This window comes from Rhynchophorus ferrugineus, unplaced genomic scaffold (assembly GCF_030347505.1).
Source record: "Rhynchophorus ferrugineus isolate W39M unplaced genomic scaffold, kcgeb_rfMv2 rfM8, whole genome shotgun sequence".
NCBI lineage: Eukaryota > Metazoa > Arthropoda > Insecta > Coleoptera > Curculionidae > Rhynchophorus > Rhynchophorus ferrugineus.
This window is the reverse complement of record NW_027472587.1, coordinates 12966218-12984430: the sequence shown is the minus strand read 5'-3', so window position 1 is coordinate 12984430 and position 18213 is coordinate 12966218. Positions and strand designations below refer to the sequence as shown.

The following is an 18213-nucleotide window of genomic DNA, read 5'->3' as shown; positions in this document are numbered from 1 at the left end:
TATATGTATAAAGAGCACCTTCTAGAGAATAACAGTAACTTATAATAATAAATCTTATATATAGAATAAACATATTTGCATCTAAAATAATTAAATAAATGGTGAATGCGAAACACCTTCGCCATTATATATAAAAATAGATATTATTTAGTAATTCATCCATTATTCGGATTATTTGTGTTTGTCAAAACATGTTTATTCAATTTATACGTTATAATCGATGACCTATCGACGATTTTTCTCCTTAAATTATAATTACACCACTGTAGAACTTCTTATTAAACTGGTATTTTATCTTTTAGTTTCATTCTGTATTTTAATTTAAGTTGTTTCATTATCAATATTTTAAAACTAAACCTAAACAAACCTGGGGATTAATTTGCGTAAGGAAAATAAAACAAAAATACACTTGCATTTTTAAAGTACCCTCTCCTACATCCTTCAATTATAACAAACTATACTAAGCATCATATCAAATTAACAAGAATTCCCTTTAAAACTATTTCGTGACGTAAAAATTCCCCGTATAATGTCAAATTCATGAGTGACGTTTGATTATTTAAATGTCTTCATAGCATCTATATATTTTAAATTTTTGTACCAACTATTCAAATGAATACTGACAATACCGAAACTGAAGCCACGTGACATGTCACATATGCGAACATGTGTATATTTTATTATTATATATTGCTGATACTACGTAAAATTAAAGAAACTGATTAGCTGGAATTAAAACAATCTATTTTTGTAATGTATTGGTATAAATGAATGTAATGAATTGAATAAATATATTTGCATGCACAATAATTAAATAAATGGTGAATGCGAAGCACCTTCGCCATTATATATAATAATAGATATTATTTAGTAAGTCATCCATTATTCGGGGTTTTTGTGTTTGCCAAAACATGTTTATTCAATTTATACGCTTTAAACGATGACCTATCGATGCTTTTTCTCGTAAAACTATAATTACACCACTGTAGAACTTCTTATAAAACATTGGTGTTTTACCTTTTAGTTTCATTCTGTATATTAATTTAGGTTGTTTCGTTATAAGTATTTTAAAACTAAACCTAAACAAGCCTGGGGATTAATTTGCGTAAGGAAAATAAAAAATACACTTGCATTTTTAATGTACCCTCTCCTACATCCTTCAACTATAACAAACTATATTAAGCATCATAGGAAATTAACAAAAATTCCCTTTGAAACTGTTTCGTGACGTAAAATTTCCCCGTATAAGAACATAGAAAAAATATAAGAACAATGTCAAATTCGTGAGTGACGTTTGATTATTTTAAATGTCTTCATAGCATCTATACGTTTAAAATTTTTATATCGACTATTCAAATGGATACTGACAGTACCGAAACTGAAAACATGTGACATGTCACATGTGCGAACATGTGTATATTTTATTATTATATATTGCTCATACCATGCAAAATTAAAGAAACTGATTAGCTGGAATTAAAACAATTTATTTTCGTAATATATTTATAAAGAGCACCTCGTAGAGAATAACGGTAACTTTTAGTAATATATTTTATATATAGAATAAACATATTTACAGGCACAATAATTAAATAAATGGTGAATACGAAGCACCTTCACTGTTTCGTGACGTAAAATTTCCCCGTATGAGAACAGTGTCAAATTCGTGAGTGACGTTTGATTATTTTAAATGTCTTCATAGCATCTATACGTTTAAAATTTTTATATCGACTATTCAAATGGATACTGACAATACCGAAACCGAAGAAGTCACGGAAGAGGGATTCGTTGTGATTACACCCGAGGACGAGGACCGAAACGACGAAGACCAAGAAACCAAGGAATCGAACGCATCCATATCGAAATCAAACGAATCCAAATCCGGATCCAAAGAGACCATAACACCCGATACGACTGAAAGCGTCAGATCGTTCAGTGCTATATGTACAAACGTGCTCTTCTCTATATATAACTCGAAGTACTACATGCAGATCGTTAAGAGCGTAATTGTATTCGCTGTGGCGCTGAAGATGGCACAAGAGAGCAAAATGTTAGCGATACCAATGAAAGAATATGAACCGTTCAAAAAACGATTTTAAAAAATAAATATTTAAACAAAAATATAGTATGTCAAATTATGTTTCCCACGAATTTTTTTTTACATATATTTCAAAGTCTCCTTTTACCAACTAGGGTTTAGACCATGCCCCAGCAGGATTCGAACCCGCGACAATAGCAACAGTTGGTGGACCGTCCTGTCGCTTTTACCACTGCGCCAGCAAGCCGGCCCCTCGAATTTTGTTACTTTAATTCACTTAATCTATTGAGACTCTTCAGGAAAAATATAATAAAGAAATTTCCCATCTCTAAATAATAAATGAAAATAAAAATAATAATTAATATTAAACGATATAACATATTCAATTTCAGACTGAGGATTCAATATAAATTGGGTGCACTTAGAAAAACAGTATACAACAGTAATAAGCTTCTTTAAATACAAGGTATTACTACAATTGCAAATATAATTAAATAAGTACTGCTTTTTACACAATACTCTTGTTTGGTTTGAATCAATGCAACGCTGGCAAACCGTGGATTATGTGTAGAAAGCAGTTTTAGTTAAATTACACAGGTCTGTAACAAAAAAAAAAGTTTTAGTATTTTCAATTGATTCTCCTATGTATTTGGATATACTGAAAAAATTTTTTATGACATCTTTATTAGATACGTTTAGTACAATATTAATTATAAGCAAGACGAGTGCGAGAAAATACATCAATATGTATTCCTCAATTATAAACTTATAATAACTTAAGCTATAGCTTACACTAAAGGTATACACTTTACATAAGTTCGTATGGTTTGGTTCGCTTCAATCTCCTGACATCCTGCGCGATGTCCAGCAGTTGTATTGCTTCCACGTTAGTATGATTTAGTAATCTTCTTTCGTGTTTCAATGCTAAATCTTAGATAACTTCGCAAATCTATTTGATTTCCAGGTCATCCTACAGTTCTTCGTTGGTTACGTAGCGATAGGGATTGGTAATCAATCGAAGAACCTTGTTTTGAGAGCCATATGCTTAAATAATATGGAAAAATAATGGGGAAAACATTCCAGAGAATTTAGGAGATTTTTTTTGTTAGTAATTGGAATTGGTTCTTCGTAAATTAAAATATGAAGACTAGGGCAGAAGTGAGACGATTTTAAGGTTTTGCACAAATTGCTTTAACAACAAGGTCGGTTTATCAAATTCCCTTGCCTTTCGAGTCTATGGAATAGAAAAGACCGAGCAAATCACTGAACCAAAAAACACACATAGAGTTGGGATTGATCTAATAACCGCGATAATTAAGTAAATAAAGCTGTACGCATGCGTGAAACTCGGATATTCTCTCTTTTAAAATTAAATGGAGCTCAATATGCGCGTGCACCAAATCTGGAGATAGTTTCGGAGTAACGTATGACTATTCCACGAACCCTTTACGTTTTCGCGCATGCCTCCCTGCCATGGAAATGCAACAAACAACTAAACTGACACAGTTGGTTATAATACCTGTCAAATCATATGCCAAACCGAACCCAAATTTCCGTACAACAAAAACAATATGATAAAATTAAAAATCAACTAGTTGAAATTCAATGTAACAGGCAACCAAGGGTACGTTAATCTGAATGGGTGGTATTAGCAAATTGGAAGTTGAGACAAATACTAGGCTGCCCGACTCACATGGCTGCTAGATTAAGCCCGCGAAATTCGGAGGTGAACGCGCTGGAACAAAGAGGATACCTGATCGGGAAGAAGATCGGACAGGGTTCGTACGCGACCGTCCATCTGGCCGACTATGTCGACAGCACCGGGCCGAAGAAGATGCGCCTGGCGTGCAAGATATTCGACAAAGAGAAGGCGCCCAAGGACTTCCTCGAGAAGTTCTTCCCCAGGGAGCTGGAGATCCTGACGAAGATCGAGAACCCGCACATCATACAGGTGCACAGCATTCTCCAGCGGGGTCCCCGTGTTTTTATTTTCATGAGGTAAAATGTCATCCTTATTCGACGGAAAAATTAATGTTTTTTGACCAAAATCAATATTTAATTGCCTATTATGTCTTCTTTGAGTTACAAGGTTGAAAAGTCCCCAGCCTACCATAGTAAAACATATTTTTTTTGGTAAAATTAGTTTATTTTATTCAACATAATTCCCTTCAAGGGTGATACATTGATTATAGTGATCCTCCAACCTTTCGATACCATTTTTGTAGAACGATTTATCCCTTGCTTCAAAATGGGCCTCAGTTTCCGCGATCATCTCTTGAAATGGGCCTGGAGAATACGGTGGATGAGAAAGCAATTCGAAACCCAACTCATGAATTTTTGCCATCGTTTTCACTGACTTGTGACACGGTGCATTGTCTTGGTGAAACAGCACTTTCTTTTTCTTTAAATGCGGCCGTTTTTCGCCGATTTCGTCCTTGAAATGGTCAAAAAACGCTATGTAATAGTCGCTGTTGATGGTCCTCATTGTCACATATCGACGCAAAAACTCGGGTTTATTATGCTTGATCATCTTCAAACACTGCTACGAATCATTAACTCGTCGTTAGTTTTACGTACGTTAGTGTAGTACACGTTCAGTTGATATATTTAGAGTGTCTGCTATTTCATTCGATTTCAATTTAGGGTCATTCAAAATCATTTTGTGGTTTTTTTTAATGTTTTCGTCGGTAAGAACCTCTTTTGGGCGTCCGCTGCGTTCACCGTCTTCGGTACTCATGTCTAAACTTAGCATACCAATCCTTTTTGGTTGATTTTCCTGGGGCAGTGCCCGGAAACTCGGCATCAAGCCAAGTTTTTGCTTCAACTGTATTTTTTCCCTTCAAAAATCAATATTTTATCAACACGCCAAATTCCTTTTTATCCATTTTTTCACAATAACAAAAGTTGCTTCACTCAAAATGCTATAATTCACAATCTAATGATCCGACAGCTGTCAAATTTATACACGCATCTTTTGAGGGTTAGGGCTAACTAAAAAACATATGGATTTAATTATCTAGTAGTGCCATCTATGTGTCAGGCCGGGGACTTTTCAATTGCCCTGTTATGAAAAATTAAGTTTAAATTTGCCCTATTTGTATTGTAATGACAATTTTTCAACTTTTTTAGATATGCTGACAACGGAGATCTCCTAGACTTTATCAAAAGAAACGGTGTAGTTCCCGAACAGCAAGCCAAAATATGGTTTCGTCAAATGGCCAGTGGCTTGCATTATCTGCACGGCAAGAACATAGCGCATCGAGACCTGAAATGCGAAAATATCCTGCTCAGCAGGAAATTCAACGTGAAACTGGCCGATTTCGGATTCGCGCGATTTTGCGTCGATAACGACAACCGAAGGATCCTCAGCCAGACCTACTGCGGTTCAGCAGCTTACGCGGCTCCCGAAGTGGTCAACGGTACCCCCTACAATCCGAAACTGTCCGATGTTTGGTCATTGGGAATCATTTTATTCATCATGTTGAACGCCTCGATGCCTTTCGACGACTCAGTCTTGCGAAAATTGTTGAAGGATCAGATGACGAAGAATTGGGTGTTTAGGTCACGCGTGCGGGAAACCCTGTCCTCTACTGCTAAATCTCTCGTGAGACACTTGCTGGAGCCGGATCTCACCCTGCGACTGACTCTCGATCGTGTTATGCAACACGAGTGGCTAAGAATTAGAAAAGATCGACCGGCATCGTTAATTGGACGTTTAGTACATTCCGCTCCGCATGGTCAAACTCCTGGTCAATCGGGTATTGTTGCGGGTGAATACAGGACAGAAACAGAACCGATTCCAGGAGATTTTAAAAATCCAGATATTAAAAAGAGTGAAATGAAGATAAACGTCAACGAAAACACATCTTAAAATACGCTTTGTAGTCGTTTTTAGAACTGTAAGGAATGTATTTAAAATCTTAAATGTATATTTTTTATAATAAAAGATATCTCTTTATATGTAATAAACTCATGCTCTCATAGATGGCACAGCATATTAGTTTAACATCAAAAATTTAAAATTTATTTCAATATTACTATAAAAGATAACATTCATAGAAAAATAACATTATATATAATATATACGTCCCATAACATAACAGTATACATCTAAAGTTCAGGAAATTATTTATATATGTATATATATATATATATATATATATATATATATATATATATATATATAAAATAAGTAAATAAGTGTATCTATGGTGGCATATATTACTTGCCATTAGTAAAAATTTTAAGGTTATTTTACTATTAACTATTACGTTTTGCTGTTATTAGAAATAATAAATAACAACAATGGATATTGTCATAGGAAAACATAATATTATCACCTTAGATCACTGTGTGAGTTTTGATGAAATACAGTCTCTTGTTGGAAAAACATTGGTAAGATCGTACATATTTATCCATAACAATAATGTAATTAAGCCTTTATAGCACTTAAGAAAAAATGAATTTTATCTGATGTCAAATGGAAGGTTGATGAAAGATGGGGTACCACAAGATTCCGCTCGTCAGATTGATGTGGTTTTATCTACTTTGGGCGGTAAAGGTGGTTTTGGCTCCATGCTACGAGCAATTGGAGCCCAAATAGAGAAAACCACAAACAGAGAAGCATGTAGAGATCTAAGTGGTAGAAGACTACGTGATATAAATGAAGAACAAAGGTATTAAAATAATGCTGGACAACTTAAAATATGTAACTAACATAAATCTAAATATAGGTTAAAAAAATGGGTTGCTCAACAAGCAGAAAGAGAAAAGGAGGCCAAAGAAAGAAAACAAAAAAAATTGGAAAAATTATGTGAACAACCTAAGCATGAATTTAATGATAAAGAATATGACAAGGAAAGGTCTGTTTTGCCAGAGAAAGTAGAGGATGCCGTTATCAAAGGGTTGGAGGTTTCAAGTAAAAGAAAACCTGAAGAAAAAACAGATGAGGTACCTAGAAAGAAAAAGAAACTGTGGTAAGATTTTTTTAGTAATTCATAGTAATCTATATATTTATATATCCATATTTACAGGCTAGATGACGAATTAGATGATCTGGATTCCTCAGAAGATATATCAGATGATGATACAAGCATAAATAAAAAAGAAGATAGTTCAAGTAATAATTCTGCAAATGAGGAAAGTTGTTCTGTATCCAATAATAATGCGAACGTAGATGTTCCAGAAAAAACTGCTGATAAGTGATTTTTAAGGTATTATTTATAGAAAAAAATTCGTTTTTCTAATATAACATTATTTTTGTTATGTATCCAATAATGAAGCAAAGATTACAATGAATAAGTACAACAAATAATATTGATTCAAATTTTTAGTGAATTTACTAATAAAATAGATGAATGTAACAAAACATTTCTTTTAATATTACATTGGAAATTTAGTACTAGTAAATAATTTATATTATATATTCAATGATTAATATAAATTAAAGTTTGAAAATATTTAATTAAGTTTGTTTATTTTTTGCAATAACATGATAAATTTTTCAAGATTAGATATGGTATTCAGGTTCATCAATCAGACTATGTGGTAATGTTGCGGGTAGTATATACCTTGAAAATAAACTCATTTATATACATCTAACATATTTATTAACAATTATTTATATGAAATATTATTATATAACATTCAAGTTAAGTTTTATCAATATGAGGTTCATATTTCATCACAATTATAACTGTATTTCCTCTTCTTCTTCATCCGACAACTCTTCTGATGAATCAAAAGCATCCAATTCATCTCCCCATAGTTTCTTTTTCTTTTTAACTAAATTATCTGCATTTTCTTCACTTTTCCTTTTGCGGGATGCCTCTAAGCCTTTGGTAACTGCATCTTCAATTTTCTCTCGTAATACGGACCTCTCCGTTTCGTACTCCTTATCGTTAAATTCGAACTTGGGAATTTGGCACATTTTTTCCAGTTTCTTCTGTTTCTTGTCTTTCGACTCCTTTTCTTGGTTCATATGTTGCTCACACAACGACCTTAATCTGTAATTGAAATTTATATATTAGACTCTTGCTTTGTTCAAAGTTAAATAGATTATTACCTTTTTTCTTCATTTACGTCGCGTAATCTCCTACCATCTAAATTTCTACAGGAATCTTTGTTAGTGTTTTTGGAGAATTGATGGCCCATGGAACGTAGCATCGATCCAAAACCACCTTTTCCTCCCAAAATCCTAAGAACGACTTCAACCTTTCCGGAAACAACATCCTCAAAGTTTCCCCACCTCTTCCCATTCGACAGTAAATAAAACTCACGTTTATCCAAGCCCTGAAACAAATACATTTACAGATGTTAAACAAGTGATATTGGAAATAAATTGACACTTTCCCTGAAATCTAACTAGGGAACGAACACAAAACAATAACTATATAAAAACTTACCAATGTTTTTGTTATAAGACCTTGGACATCAGATAAACTTGGAGAATAATCAAAATGATAAAGAGTTTGTCTTCCAAAAACAATATCCATCTTATATTTTTTAAAAAGTTCTAGAGATTGTGGAGATGATTCAATTTAAAAGTTTCTTGTATAAATGAAGAAGAAAAAAGAACGTTGGATATATATACCAAGGGAGGGCCATAAAATAATAAACAAAATTACCGCTATATAATAAAAATGGTCCAATATAGTAATTAATGAAGGGCATTACTACCTGACAAAGGTTTCTTTGAATTTATATATCCATAAATATATATATATATTTTTATAATTATTTGTCTATTTACAAATTATTAAAAAATAAATAAAGAATAAAATATATTTAAGAAATTTATATTGATTTATTATGTTTCTAAATAATTAAGATATATTTTAATACTTCTTTTTATTATGACATTTTTTTATACCTTAGAAATTATATTTTGTAAAAAGAACAACGTATCTAATATATTTTACTAGCGACCCGCCCCGGCTTCGCACGGGTGCAATGCTGATACTAAATTAAATACACTACAGAAAAAATATGAACGTTGTATATAAAAACATAGCGGCCCGCTCCGACTTTGCACGGGCATAAAATATATATGCCTATGTCACTCAATGAAAACATGATTAAAATCGATCCAGTATTTTTGGTTCATTCATTACTGCCCTTGGCCTGCACGCATTAAATTTGGAGTAAAACAATTCCTCTTCCCCTATACTTACTATGAAGATTTCCTGCTATCTGTGGAATATCTAAATTCATACAATTTTTATTACATTACACATTTTTAAACGCAAATTTTAAATTTGTAATATCTCCGAAAATATTTGTTTAATTTACATGCTGTAAGGAACCATATTGATCTATATTAATTGCACACTGTATTTAAGGTACTTAATTCGATAAGGATTAATGCCGTATTGCTTAAAATAGCTTCGTAAATAAGCCATTTTCTCACGTAAAAAGTAAACAATAAAAATGGTTAATGTGGGTTATCCCTAAAAGATAAACATATACCATCGCGGACTTTTTTGTAGACCTTTTTATGGTGTACAATACTGTAGTACATTAATTTGATCTAACTCGTAGGGTTAGGCAGCGTTTTTGCTAATTGCTAAATAAGCCTAAAAAAATAGGTTAATTTACGACATCACGTTAGAAACCTCTAAAATTAGCAATGTTGCCTTAGTATATTATGCATGTATTATACATATAAACCTTCCTCTTGAAACACTCTATCAATTGAAAAAAACCGCATCAAAATCCGTTGCGTAGTTTTAAAGATTTAAGCGCACATAGGGATATAGGGACAGAAAAGGCGACTTTGTTTTATACTATGTAGTGATTCATCATTTTCAACTTCACTAGTGTAAATTGTTTCATTTCTGCTAATATTATATTGTGTTTTCATCCTCTTCTTCTATGGTATACGACACAAATAATTGCTTTATCTAAAATATGCGTTAAACTTTACGGTGAACATTTACCGGAATGTTATCAGTACCGTCACTTTCTTGTGCTTTCATCACTGATGGTTCATTAAATGGCTCATCCTGTATTGTTTCGTCTTCACCCTCATGAATTTATTAATAGATGAAAGAAACAAAACTTACCTTAAACTTAAATATTAAACATAATTATCGCCATATAATAAGAATGGTCTAATATAGTAATTAATGAATGGCATTACTACCTGAAAAGGGTTTCTTTGAATTTATATACTTTTATAAATATATTTATCGTACCTATTTATAAATAAATATATTTACAAATAATAAAAAATATAAAAAGAAAGATGTATAAGAAATTTATATTGATTTATAATATGTTCTAAATAAAATATATTTTGGTACTTATTTTTATTATGACAATTTTTTATACATTAGAAATTATAGTATTTTGTAAAAAGAACAATTAAAATATATTATTCATCATTTTCAACTTCACCAGTGTCCATCGTTCCATTTCTGCTAGTATCATCTTCCATGTCTTCATCCTGTTCTTCTATGATCTACAACACAAGTAATGGGTTTTGTCTAAAATATATGTGAAACTCTACACTGTGAACATTTACCGGAATGTTATCAGTACTGTCACTTTCTTGAGCTTCCATCGCTGATGGTTCATCAACTGGCTCATCCTGTATTGGTACAGGCACTTGAGATTTTTCGTCTTCATCCTCACTATCTGTTTCTCTATCTTCCCCTGGATGTGACGCAATAAGGCCTTCATGTGGTTTAGTTTCTATTTCACCAGGCTTATTCCATGGTTTATTTGTTTGCTGTAATGTAAAGTAGTTTTAATTTCCCCAGTTAGGACTCTATATACAAAGCTTACTTCATAATGCATCTTTAAAGCTTTTACCCTTTCGATATAATACTGATAAACAAAATTTGCCATATGAGTCATGTCCTCAACAACCATTCTTTGTGCCGTGGGAATCTGATTATTATAACGCTGAGTTGGATAATGTTCATTCATGATTAAATGTAACTTATTGGGAGTTTTAGTGAGCTGAAAGACAACACAGTTATTTTTTTCTTAATTTAACTATTATTAGCAAATTATACTTGTTCAAACGCTGGAGTCAATTCAAAGCAATTTTGAAATAACGACACCCTGGCAAATATATATAATCCTAGTCTGGCACGAGACATTGCTACAACTAAACGTCGTACGTCCCGAATATGACCAACAGCTTTGGTTTTAACTAAAGATAGTAGGATATAATCATTCTGCTGTCCCTGATATTTATCAACTGTTGTAACCTGAAATAAGATCGTTTAAAAAGCTCTATAACTAATTGCGATAGAGAACTACCTTATGAGGTCTACCAATTAAAGGATTATTTGCACATCTCGCGTTGATAACGTCTCGTATTAAATGCTTCTGTCCATTGTACGTTGACAATATCGTTATTTTGCTTGCCGGATATCCGATCAATCGCATAAACATAAATACAGCGACGCAATATTCCGCTTCGGCCAAGTTTTGGTAGAAATACGGGTTCGGTTCGGATTCGCCTACACCATTGAAATCTTGCACGTCGATCATCTGGAAATCAAACTCAAATCCGGGATTGGCTCGCTGATATTCCGGCCAATTTTCGACGTGTTTTAAATTTCCCAAGTGTTTGTATCGCCATTTATATAAGTTACAGATGCTGGAAAATAAACGTAGTTTGCGATAATATATGTACTAGATGTACTATGATATTAAAATAAATTATGTTTGATAACATTTTTGTCCAATTATTTTATTTAGATTGGAATTTTCTTGTATGCCAAAGCGAAACTGAACTAAAACTCAGAGTTGACGCGGCAACATTGCGATGTTTTTACGTCACAAATTTCCATGACGCATATATAAAAAAACTTTGAATAGACTATATAATATGTATGCATATATTACGAGTATAAACTAATTTTAAAGGATGTACAACTATGTATTAAAGTATCAAACGAAATTATATTCAAAACGTTGGAAACGTATGAATTTGTACTGAGTAAATCGCAGTTTTGCTTTTTTAAAGGTGGCTGAAGGTCATCGAATAATATGAGAAGGTTATGGCAACCATGCTCTATCCATTTCAACATGTCAATACCGGTTTCGACGTTTTAAAAGTGGCGATTATTACAGCGAAGGTAAAGAGCGTTCTGGACAGTCAAAAAAATTTGAAGGTATTATTCGATAAAACCAATGGGGATAGCTATCGGCTACAATTGATGACACACAATGTTATTCTTCAGTAATGACAAAAATATACTTGGAAACATCAAAATAGCAAGTGCTACCCCACCCTCCATATCAACCAGACCTTGTTCCTTCTAATTACTACTTGTTCCAATATATGAGACCGTGACCTGTCTGAGCCGCGCCTTACTTCTTATAAAGATACCAAAAAATGACTAGATCCCCTGAAAATGGGAAACAGCAGCGGCTATCGATGGAAAATACATTGTACCGATTTTTCACAAAAAAACTTTAAAATAAAAAAAATCCTTTAAAACTAATTTATATCCTTGTAATTAATATTTTAATTAATATTGTTGAAGAATATAATTTACCTTGACCTGGCACGACCTTGACCGTCCAAATCTACAGTAGGAACGCCCAATCTGACCAATCTTGTAAACAGACTTTGTTCCATGTTGGAATATTTTTGGAATGCCATGTTTTTTATGACGGGCGGTAATTGATGATGATCGCCGATCATGATCCACCGTTTCAATCGGTTATAACCGTCTTGGGGGTTCTGAAGGAGTAGGGGGATGAATGTCTCGATCTCCAAGATTTGGGCCGACTCTTCCATAAGTATATTGTCATATTTGAAACCTATAAATGTATAAATATATAGCAACATATAGCATTTGTCAATTCGGACGGGTCGATGTTGGCAGTGCCTGTTTAATATTTTGTTTATTACTCGGTGTATTCGAACAGCCTACCTACTGTGACCAACTTAAGGCGGTACTTATGGAATCATTGTAAAAGGAAATTTTATTTGTTGATATTTTCTCGATATTTTTTTTCTTAAAACGCAAAGACATGTATCATTCAAAAAAATCAAAAATCGTTCCGATTATCTATGGTACTATCTATAGAATTCTCTCTGGTAGTCCTCTACATATTTATTTATTTATTTATCATTATCTATTTTATTATTTCTTTGTATCTTTCCCATAATTCTTAAATTACGGTAAATTAAAGATAATAGTTTTATGGTTGCAAATATAAATATAAATTATTACAATTTCATAAATAAGAAACTATCGCCAAAGTCGTCAAAGTTAATGATGTGTACTTATGATCTATTATTAACTTCAACTTCTTAACTTAATCACACTGATATTTACGTAGATATTTGAACAAAAAAAAATCGTGAATTCTCAACCACAGCCTGTATCTTTACCGAGATACCCTACATATCGAGATAATCCAGATTAAATAGTGACAATTTAAAATGAATCATATTTTACGCATTTTAACCAACCCAATGAGTATTATACAAACAACAAACACCATAGTATAAATATAATTCATGATTCCAAACACACGCCTATTGATGATTTGTAAATACGCACCTATTTCTACTAATTCTTTGCGTTTCAAGGCTGCATGCGTACACGTCATCGCAATTATCTTAGCTTCTTTAACTAAAAGGTATTTGGAACGGTCGAGGCCAGACCGCAAAAGTTCGAAGGCCCTGAATTCTTCCAATTCCTTGAATATGTGCTCTATATAGCGGAAACAACTTTCCGCCACATCTAGATCGGCTTCGAATGAGTCCCCTTTAAAGAGCGGCTGAGGAGCATTACTGAAGAACTCGTGGAAGGGAAATTCTTTTGATATCGTTTCAACTTGTACGGGCTGTAATTAGCGCACTGATTAATAAAATCATTCTTTGTTAATAACATTTTAATGATTATAATCTCACCTTTCCTGTTTTTGGTTTAACAATACTTAAGAAATGTTCCCATCTTGATAATATTTGATATAAATAGAAATAACCAGCTGTCTCACATGTATAAGCCTGGTCGCCTTCAACTTTTAAAGATTCCTGTAACTTTTGTACTTCACCAAGTAAATCCAATCGTTTTGCTAAAACATAGTTGACTCTCCCATACCTACTGAAATCCTACGGAAAGTATTATTATAATTATCATATATTACAATGTCACAGGTTTAGTACCTTTTCTGTTTCAAGAGCTTCTTCACCATGACCCAAACGAAGTAAATGCCTTTCGTCTATATCCAGCGCGACAATTTTATCAAACAACTGATTGAGAGCTTGATTGGAATGAGTTACTATAAGTGTGCGTTGATGAGGAAAATTATGATATAAATTTGAAATTATTTGAACGGCAACGTCAGTTTTTCCGGTTCCTGGAGGTCCAACAACCAACGTCAAACCCGGTTGCATTCCGGATTTGATCGCTTCAACCTGCATTGGTGTGAAAGGAATTATATTCCTAAAATATACATAAATTAGATATATTATGCCCTTAGTTCTAAACGTCGTTCTTTACTTTTTCGGTTCGTTAAAGTGATAGGGACCTCTTCTAGGTATTATGTGGGGTTCCACAATGATAATTTTTTGCTTTTCTTCATTTTCGTTCTTACCCAAGTCCTCAAAGGTTAACTTAAAAGGTCTGACCAACTTTGTGGGGTCGTCGGTCTTAAATTTGATCTGATAATCAGGAAAACAGGACCTTAAATGATCCACATCAATGAATGTATCATTATAATCAAGGGTGGAAATTTGGTTAGGCATTTTCTCGTAATGGGCAGCGCTGGGATCGCCGTAACCCAATATAATATCATGTAACCATTCAGGAACAACACATTCTGTGTTCATTAGTTCCCTTATCGTTTCTAAGACAGCTTTGAAGTTATTTTCTTTCGGCTTCCTTCTCATTATTATATTGAATCCTTCATAAACATCTTCTTTGCCTTTATTGGTCTCACTCATATCATCTCTGTATTGGTTACAATCCAACCAAACTCTGTATGTTCTTCTGTCACCTGAAATATAAAACGATACAGAAAGTTCAACATTATGGCTGTTTTTAAAGGATATTACCAGGTAGTACGGGCTTTGGATCTGGCCCATCTTCAATAACTCTGCCGTTACTATCGAGCATACCTTCGATTTCACATCCACGAATTGTTTGCAAACCGACTTGAGGAATAAACGATTCTTTATAATCATATTTAGTACCTAAAATTCAATATTTAGATTCCCCGGGTTCCGATAATTTAAAAATCATACCAATTGGATTGGATGGCTTAACTGTGATTAAAAAACAGACGTCGTGTTTCCTCAGATTTTCCCACTCGGCCTTAACTTCAGCTTTCACTGCCAAGTTAACTGTTACATCGGCTCTTACTCTGCTGGGTCTTTTTTCACCTATGTTAGGTTTAGCCACTTCAACTACCGCAAAATGTTCAATAGGCTGAGCCATACGTGCCCAACCACCCCAATAAGTACTACCATCTTCTGCTTTCCTGCAGAATATATATGGGATAATTTATAAACAATAAAAATGGTGGTGATAGCACCTCTACACCATGTATACAGCTCATCAACTGTTTCTATTGAATGCAAGCAATGCAATTTCATTTAATAAATGAGTGAATGAAATTATTATTACCCTATTTATTTTAAGCAATATTGTTTAAGCTTTTGTATTACTTTTAACTATTACTGGACTGTTGGAACTATGAAGTACTAAAGGTGAGTTTAGATTTAAAAAAAAACAATAGTGGACTTGGCGTAGACAACTATAAATATACGAGTCCAATTTTAAGATATTTGGACAGAGAAAAAAATTGTCTACTGCAGAAATGGTTCTGGTACCACGGTATTTTATTAGGATTAATTTTAAATTAATCTTAGATTCCTTAAGTAATCTCATATAGTACAAACTAAATTATTACTTCTATGTAATAGTGTTAAAGAAATAAAATTGACAAAAATGATGCCAAAATATGGAAATAAAGCTGTGAATTATGCTCTTTCATCTGTTTCCTTAAATCTGCTACCTATTACTGTCTCGCAACTAACGTCAACATAATATATCCGGACTCTTAGACTAAAACAATAATAAATATTTTGTATTACGAGTGTGTATATTTGCCTTGAATAACATATAGAAGATGACATTACTTCCCCTAACTCATCATTCATGTAACACGTTTGCTGAAGGATTTCATTATTATACACTGTACACTGGATATATTTAGATTCTAAATATTTTAGGATATAAATAGCTTTGATATTACAATTAATGACTTTTAGAAATGTAAACAGTCATAAATTTGGAAAAATACATACATCTGTTTCCATCTGGTCTAATTTAAAAAATCAACAAACAGCTATGTTTCGAGCTTTGCAAAGTATGTCTTATAAAAACAAGTAATTTTTGAATCTATAGAGGTTTTCAGAATCAAAAATGATGTTATATGTAAAATTGTTAATATATCTAAATATGTATCAAACATCGTCAAAAATTAATGTACTTACCAGGGACATAATCGACTAACTGCATCTTCAATATCTTGTCTAATTTCATCTATAAATTAATGCAAAGTATGTTGTTTATTATAAAAATACTGAGGTATCAAATATTGCAATTAAAAGAATAATAATAAGTATGGCTCTTGAATTAAAGTTTTTGTATGTATCAGACAACACTTTTAGAATATGCAATGATGAATAAATAACAATAACGCCCATCGTATTGAATGTCATGCTGTATTTATTTTTGTTCATTACATCAGAACTAAGAAATTATTGTTATACACTATTGTGGCTGTATAATTAACCGTAGTTGAAATTATTCGATAATATATCCATTAGATGTACTATAATGTTAAAATAAATTGTATTTGATAACATTTTTGTTGCAGTATTTTATTAAGACTAGAATTTTGAATGTCAGGGCCAAAACAAACTAAAACTCAGAGTTGATGCGCGTGTTTTGACGTCATAAGTTTAGATGACGTATGTTCACAGCAACTTTGGATACACTATATATAAACTATACTTACATGTTGACTCCAATCTAAATAAATTAAAATTTCTCAAAAGATAGTCATGTAGCGTGAGAAATTGTAAATTCAGTTTGGGTAGAGCCAGACAGCCTTCGCCTGAAAAATATGCAGTTGGTACGATATTTTCATCCCAGATTATATCTTCTGTTGGGTATAAAGGCATTTCGTTTAGAGCCTCCAGTTGCGATACTCTTCTCTCATGGCGAGATATCTAGAATATATCGAATGGTTGCAACAAATTATATCAATATAACGCGTTTAAAACGGAAAAAGGTACCCACCAGCAGTTCCCTCAAGAAAACTTCATCGACTCTACACCATTTAAATGTTTCTTCTTCACCGGGTGGTGGTACCAAGTTTAGATAGGTAGCAATCGACCTGAGTTTTTCTTGACTGAAATTATTGGTTTAAATATATAATTGATATATTTGTATACATTTTGTTTTATATATTATGTACGAAATTTTTCAATAACTGTATAAAAACTTAAAGAACAAACAAATACAAATAACAGTTATATAGTTAAGGAAATATTATTAGCTGCTTGCATATATTTTGATCATTTATTAACTTTAAAAAGGCATTTATTTTACGAAAATTATTTGACGGTATTTTGATGTATTTTCGTATTTTGAACCTGATGGGCTCATCAGACAGTTCTTTGGTATTAATATCAAAATCAGCACTTTTAAATCATCGAAACCAAACAACAAAAGTACTGAATTTTGAGTGTTTCATGATTAGCGTCTATATACACTGATTAACTCAATAGTACTAGGCGGAACGCTGTTGTTTTTATAGATAAATATTAAAACCATCGATTTAATAGTTATAGGTTAGGTTGTGTAACAGCTATCTACATTGATATTTCGCATTTTCACCACTAGATACCAGTGATCAAAATACAGAATAAATACAATTTTAACGTGACACTTCCTGTATTAAATACTTAAGTAAGTATGTAAGTATTTAGTCATTGAAAACATTCATAACATGTGTTGGTATTAAATTAGTTGGCTGTTAATTACTAAACCAGATTGCAATGTTTAATTTTTTTTATAAAACATCAAAACAAGATGTTTAGGTTACCAGATACCATTTTATTTCTAATATAAATGTGAAATACATGAAAATTAAAATTTTAGGGTGGCCGCAAAAGTATGCAACAA

The 18213-nt window shown here is 32.5% G+C and overlaps 4 protein-coding genes across 4 annotated transcripts in view; 2 read left to right on the top strand and 2 right to left on the bottom strand.

Moving 5' to 3' along the window:
• Positions 1-3579: 3579 nt before the first annotated feature.
• Positions 3580-6015, top strand: Tssk (Testis-specific serine/threonine kinase). The gene is made up of 2 exons (XM_076411583.1): positions 3580-4036; positions 5168-6015. The coding sequence occupies exons 1-2, from the start codon at positions 3732-3734 to the stop codon at positions 5907-5909; spliced, it is 1047 nt and encodes a 348-aa protein (XP_076267698.1). The 5' UTR covers positions 3580-3731; the 3' UTR covers positions 5910-6015.
• Positions 6016-6271: 256 nt separating this feature from the next.
• LOC143200849 (splicing regulator SDE2) lies at positions 6272-7502 on the top strand. Its single transcript, XM_076411589.1, has 4 exons — positions 6272-6433; positions 6485-6714; positions 6772-7014; positions 7072-7502. The coding sequence occupies exons 1-4, from the start codon at positions 6344-6346 to the stop codon at positions 7241-7243; spliced, it is 735 nt and encodes a 244-aa protein (XP_076267704.1). The 5' UTR covers positions 6272-6343; the 3' UTR covers positions 7244-7502.
• A 122-nt stretch (positions 7503-7624) lies between these two features.
• LOC143200851 (splicing regulator SDE2) lies at positions 7625-8484 on the bottom strand. Its single transcript, XM_076411592.1, has 2 exons — positions 8103-8484; positions 7625-8043 (listed from the first exon to the last, which is right to left on the bottom strand). The coding sequence occupies exons 1-2, from the start codon at positions 8342-8344 to the stop codon at positions 7728-7730; spliced, it is 558 nt and encodes a 185-aa protein (XP_076267707.1). The 5' UTR covers positions 8345-8484; the 3' UTR covers positions 7625-7727.
• A 1846-nt stretch (positions 8485-10330) lies between these two features.
• The window catches only part of LOC143200835 (RNA helicase aquarius), a 28552-nt gene continuing 20669 nt past the window's right edge, over positions 10331-18213 (bottom strand). The window contains exons 8-22 of the mRNA XM_076411568.1: positions 17326-17437; positions 17042-17255; positions 16515-16563; positions 15261-15496; positions 15072-15209; positions 14518-15013; positions 14181-14460; positions 13926-14126; positions 13573-13858; positions 12556-12823; positions 11309-11651; positions 11059-11256; positions 10826-11002; positions 10563-10769; positions 10331-10499 (exon numbers count right to left, since the gene is read on the bottom strand). Of these exons, the coding sequence (XP_076267683.1) occupies positions 10413-10499; positions 10563-10769; positions 10826-11002; positions 11059-11256; positions 11309-11651; positions 12556-12823; positions 13573-13858; positions 13926-14126; positions 14181-14460; positions 14518-15013; positions 15072-15209; positions 15261-15496; positions 16515-16563; positions 17042-17255; positions 17326-17437 (3292 nt within the window). The 3' untranslated portion in view covers positions 10331-10412. The remainder of the gene's footprint in view (positions 10500-10562; positions 10770-10825; positions 11003-11058; positions 11257-11308; positions 11652-12555; positions 12824-13572; positions 13859-13925; positions 14127-14180; positions 14461-14517; positions 15014-15071; positions 15210-15260; positions 15497-16514; positions 16564-17041; positions 17256-17325; positions 17438-18213) is intronic.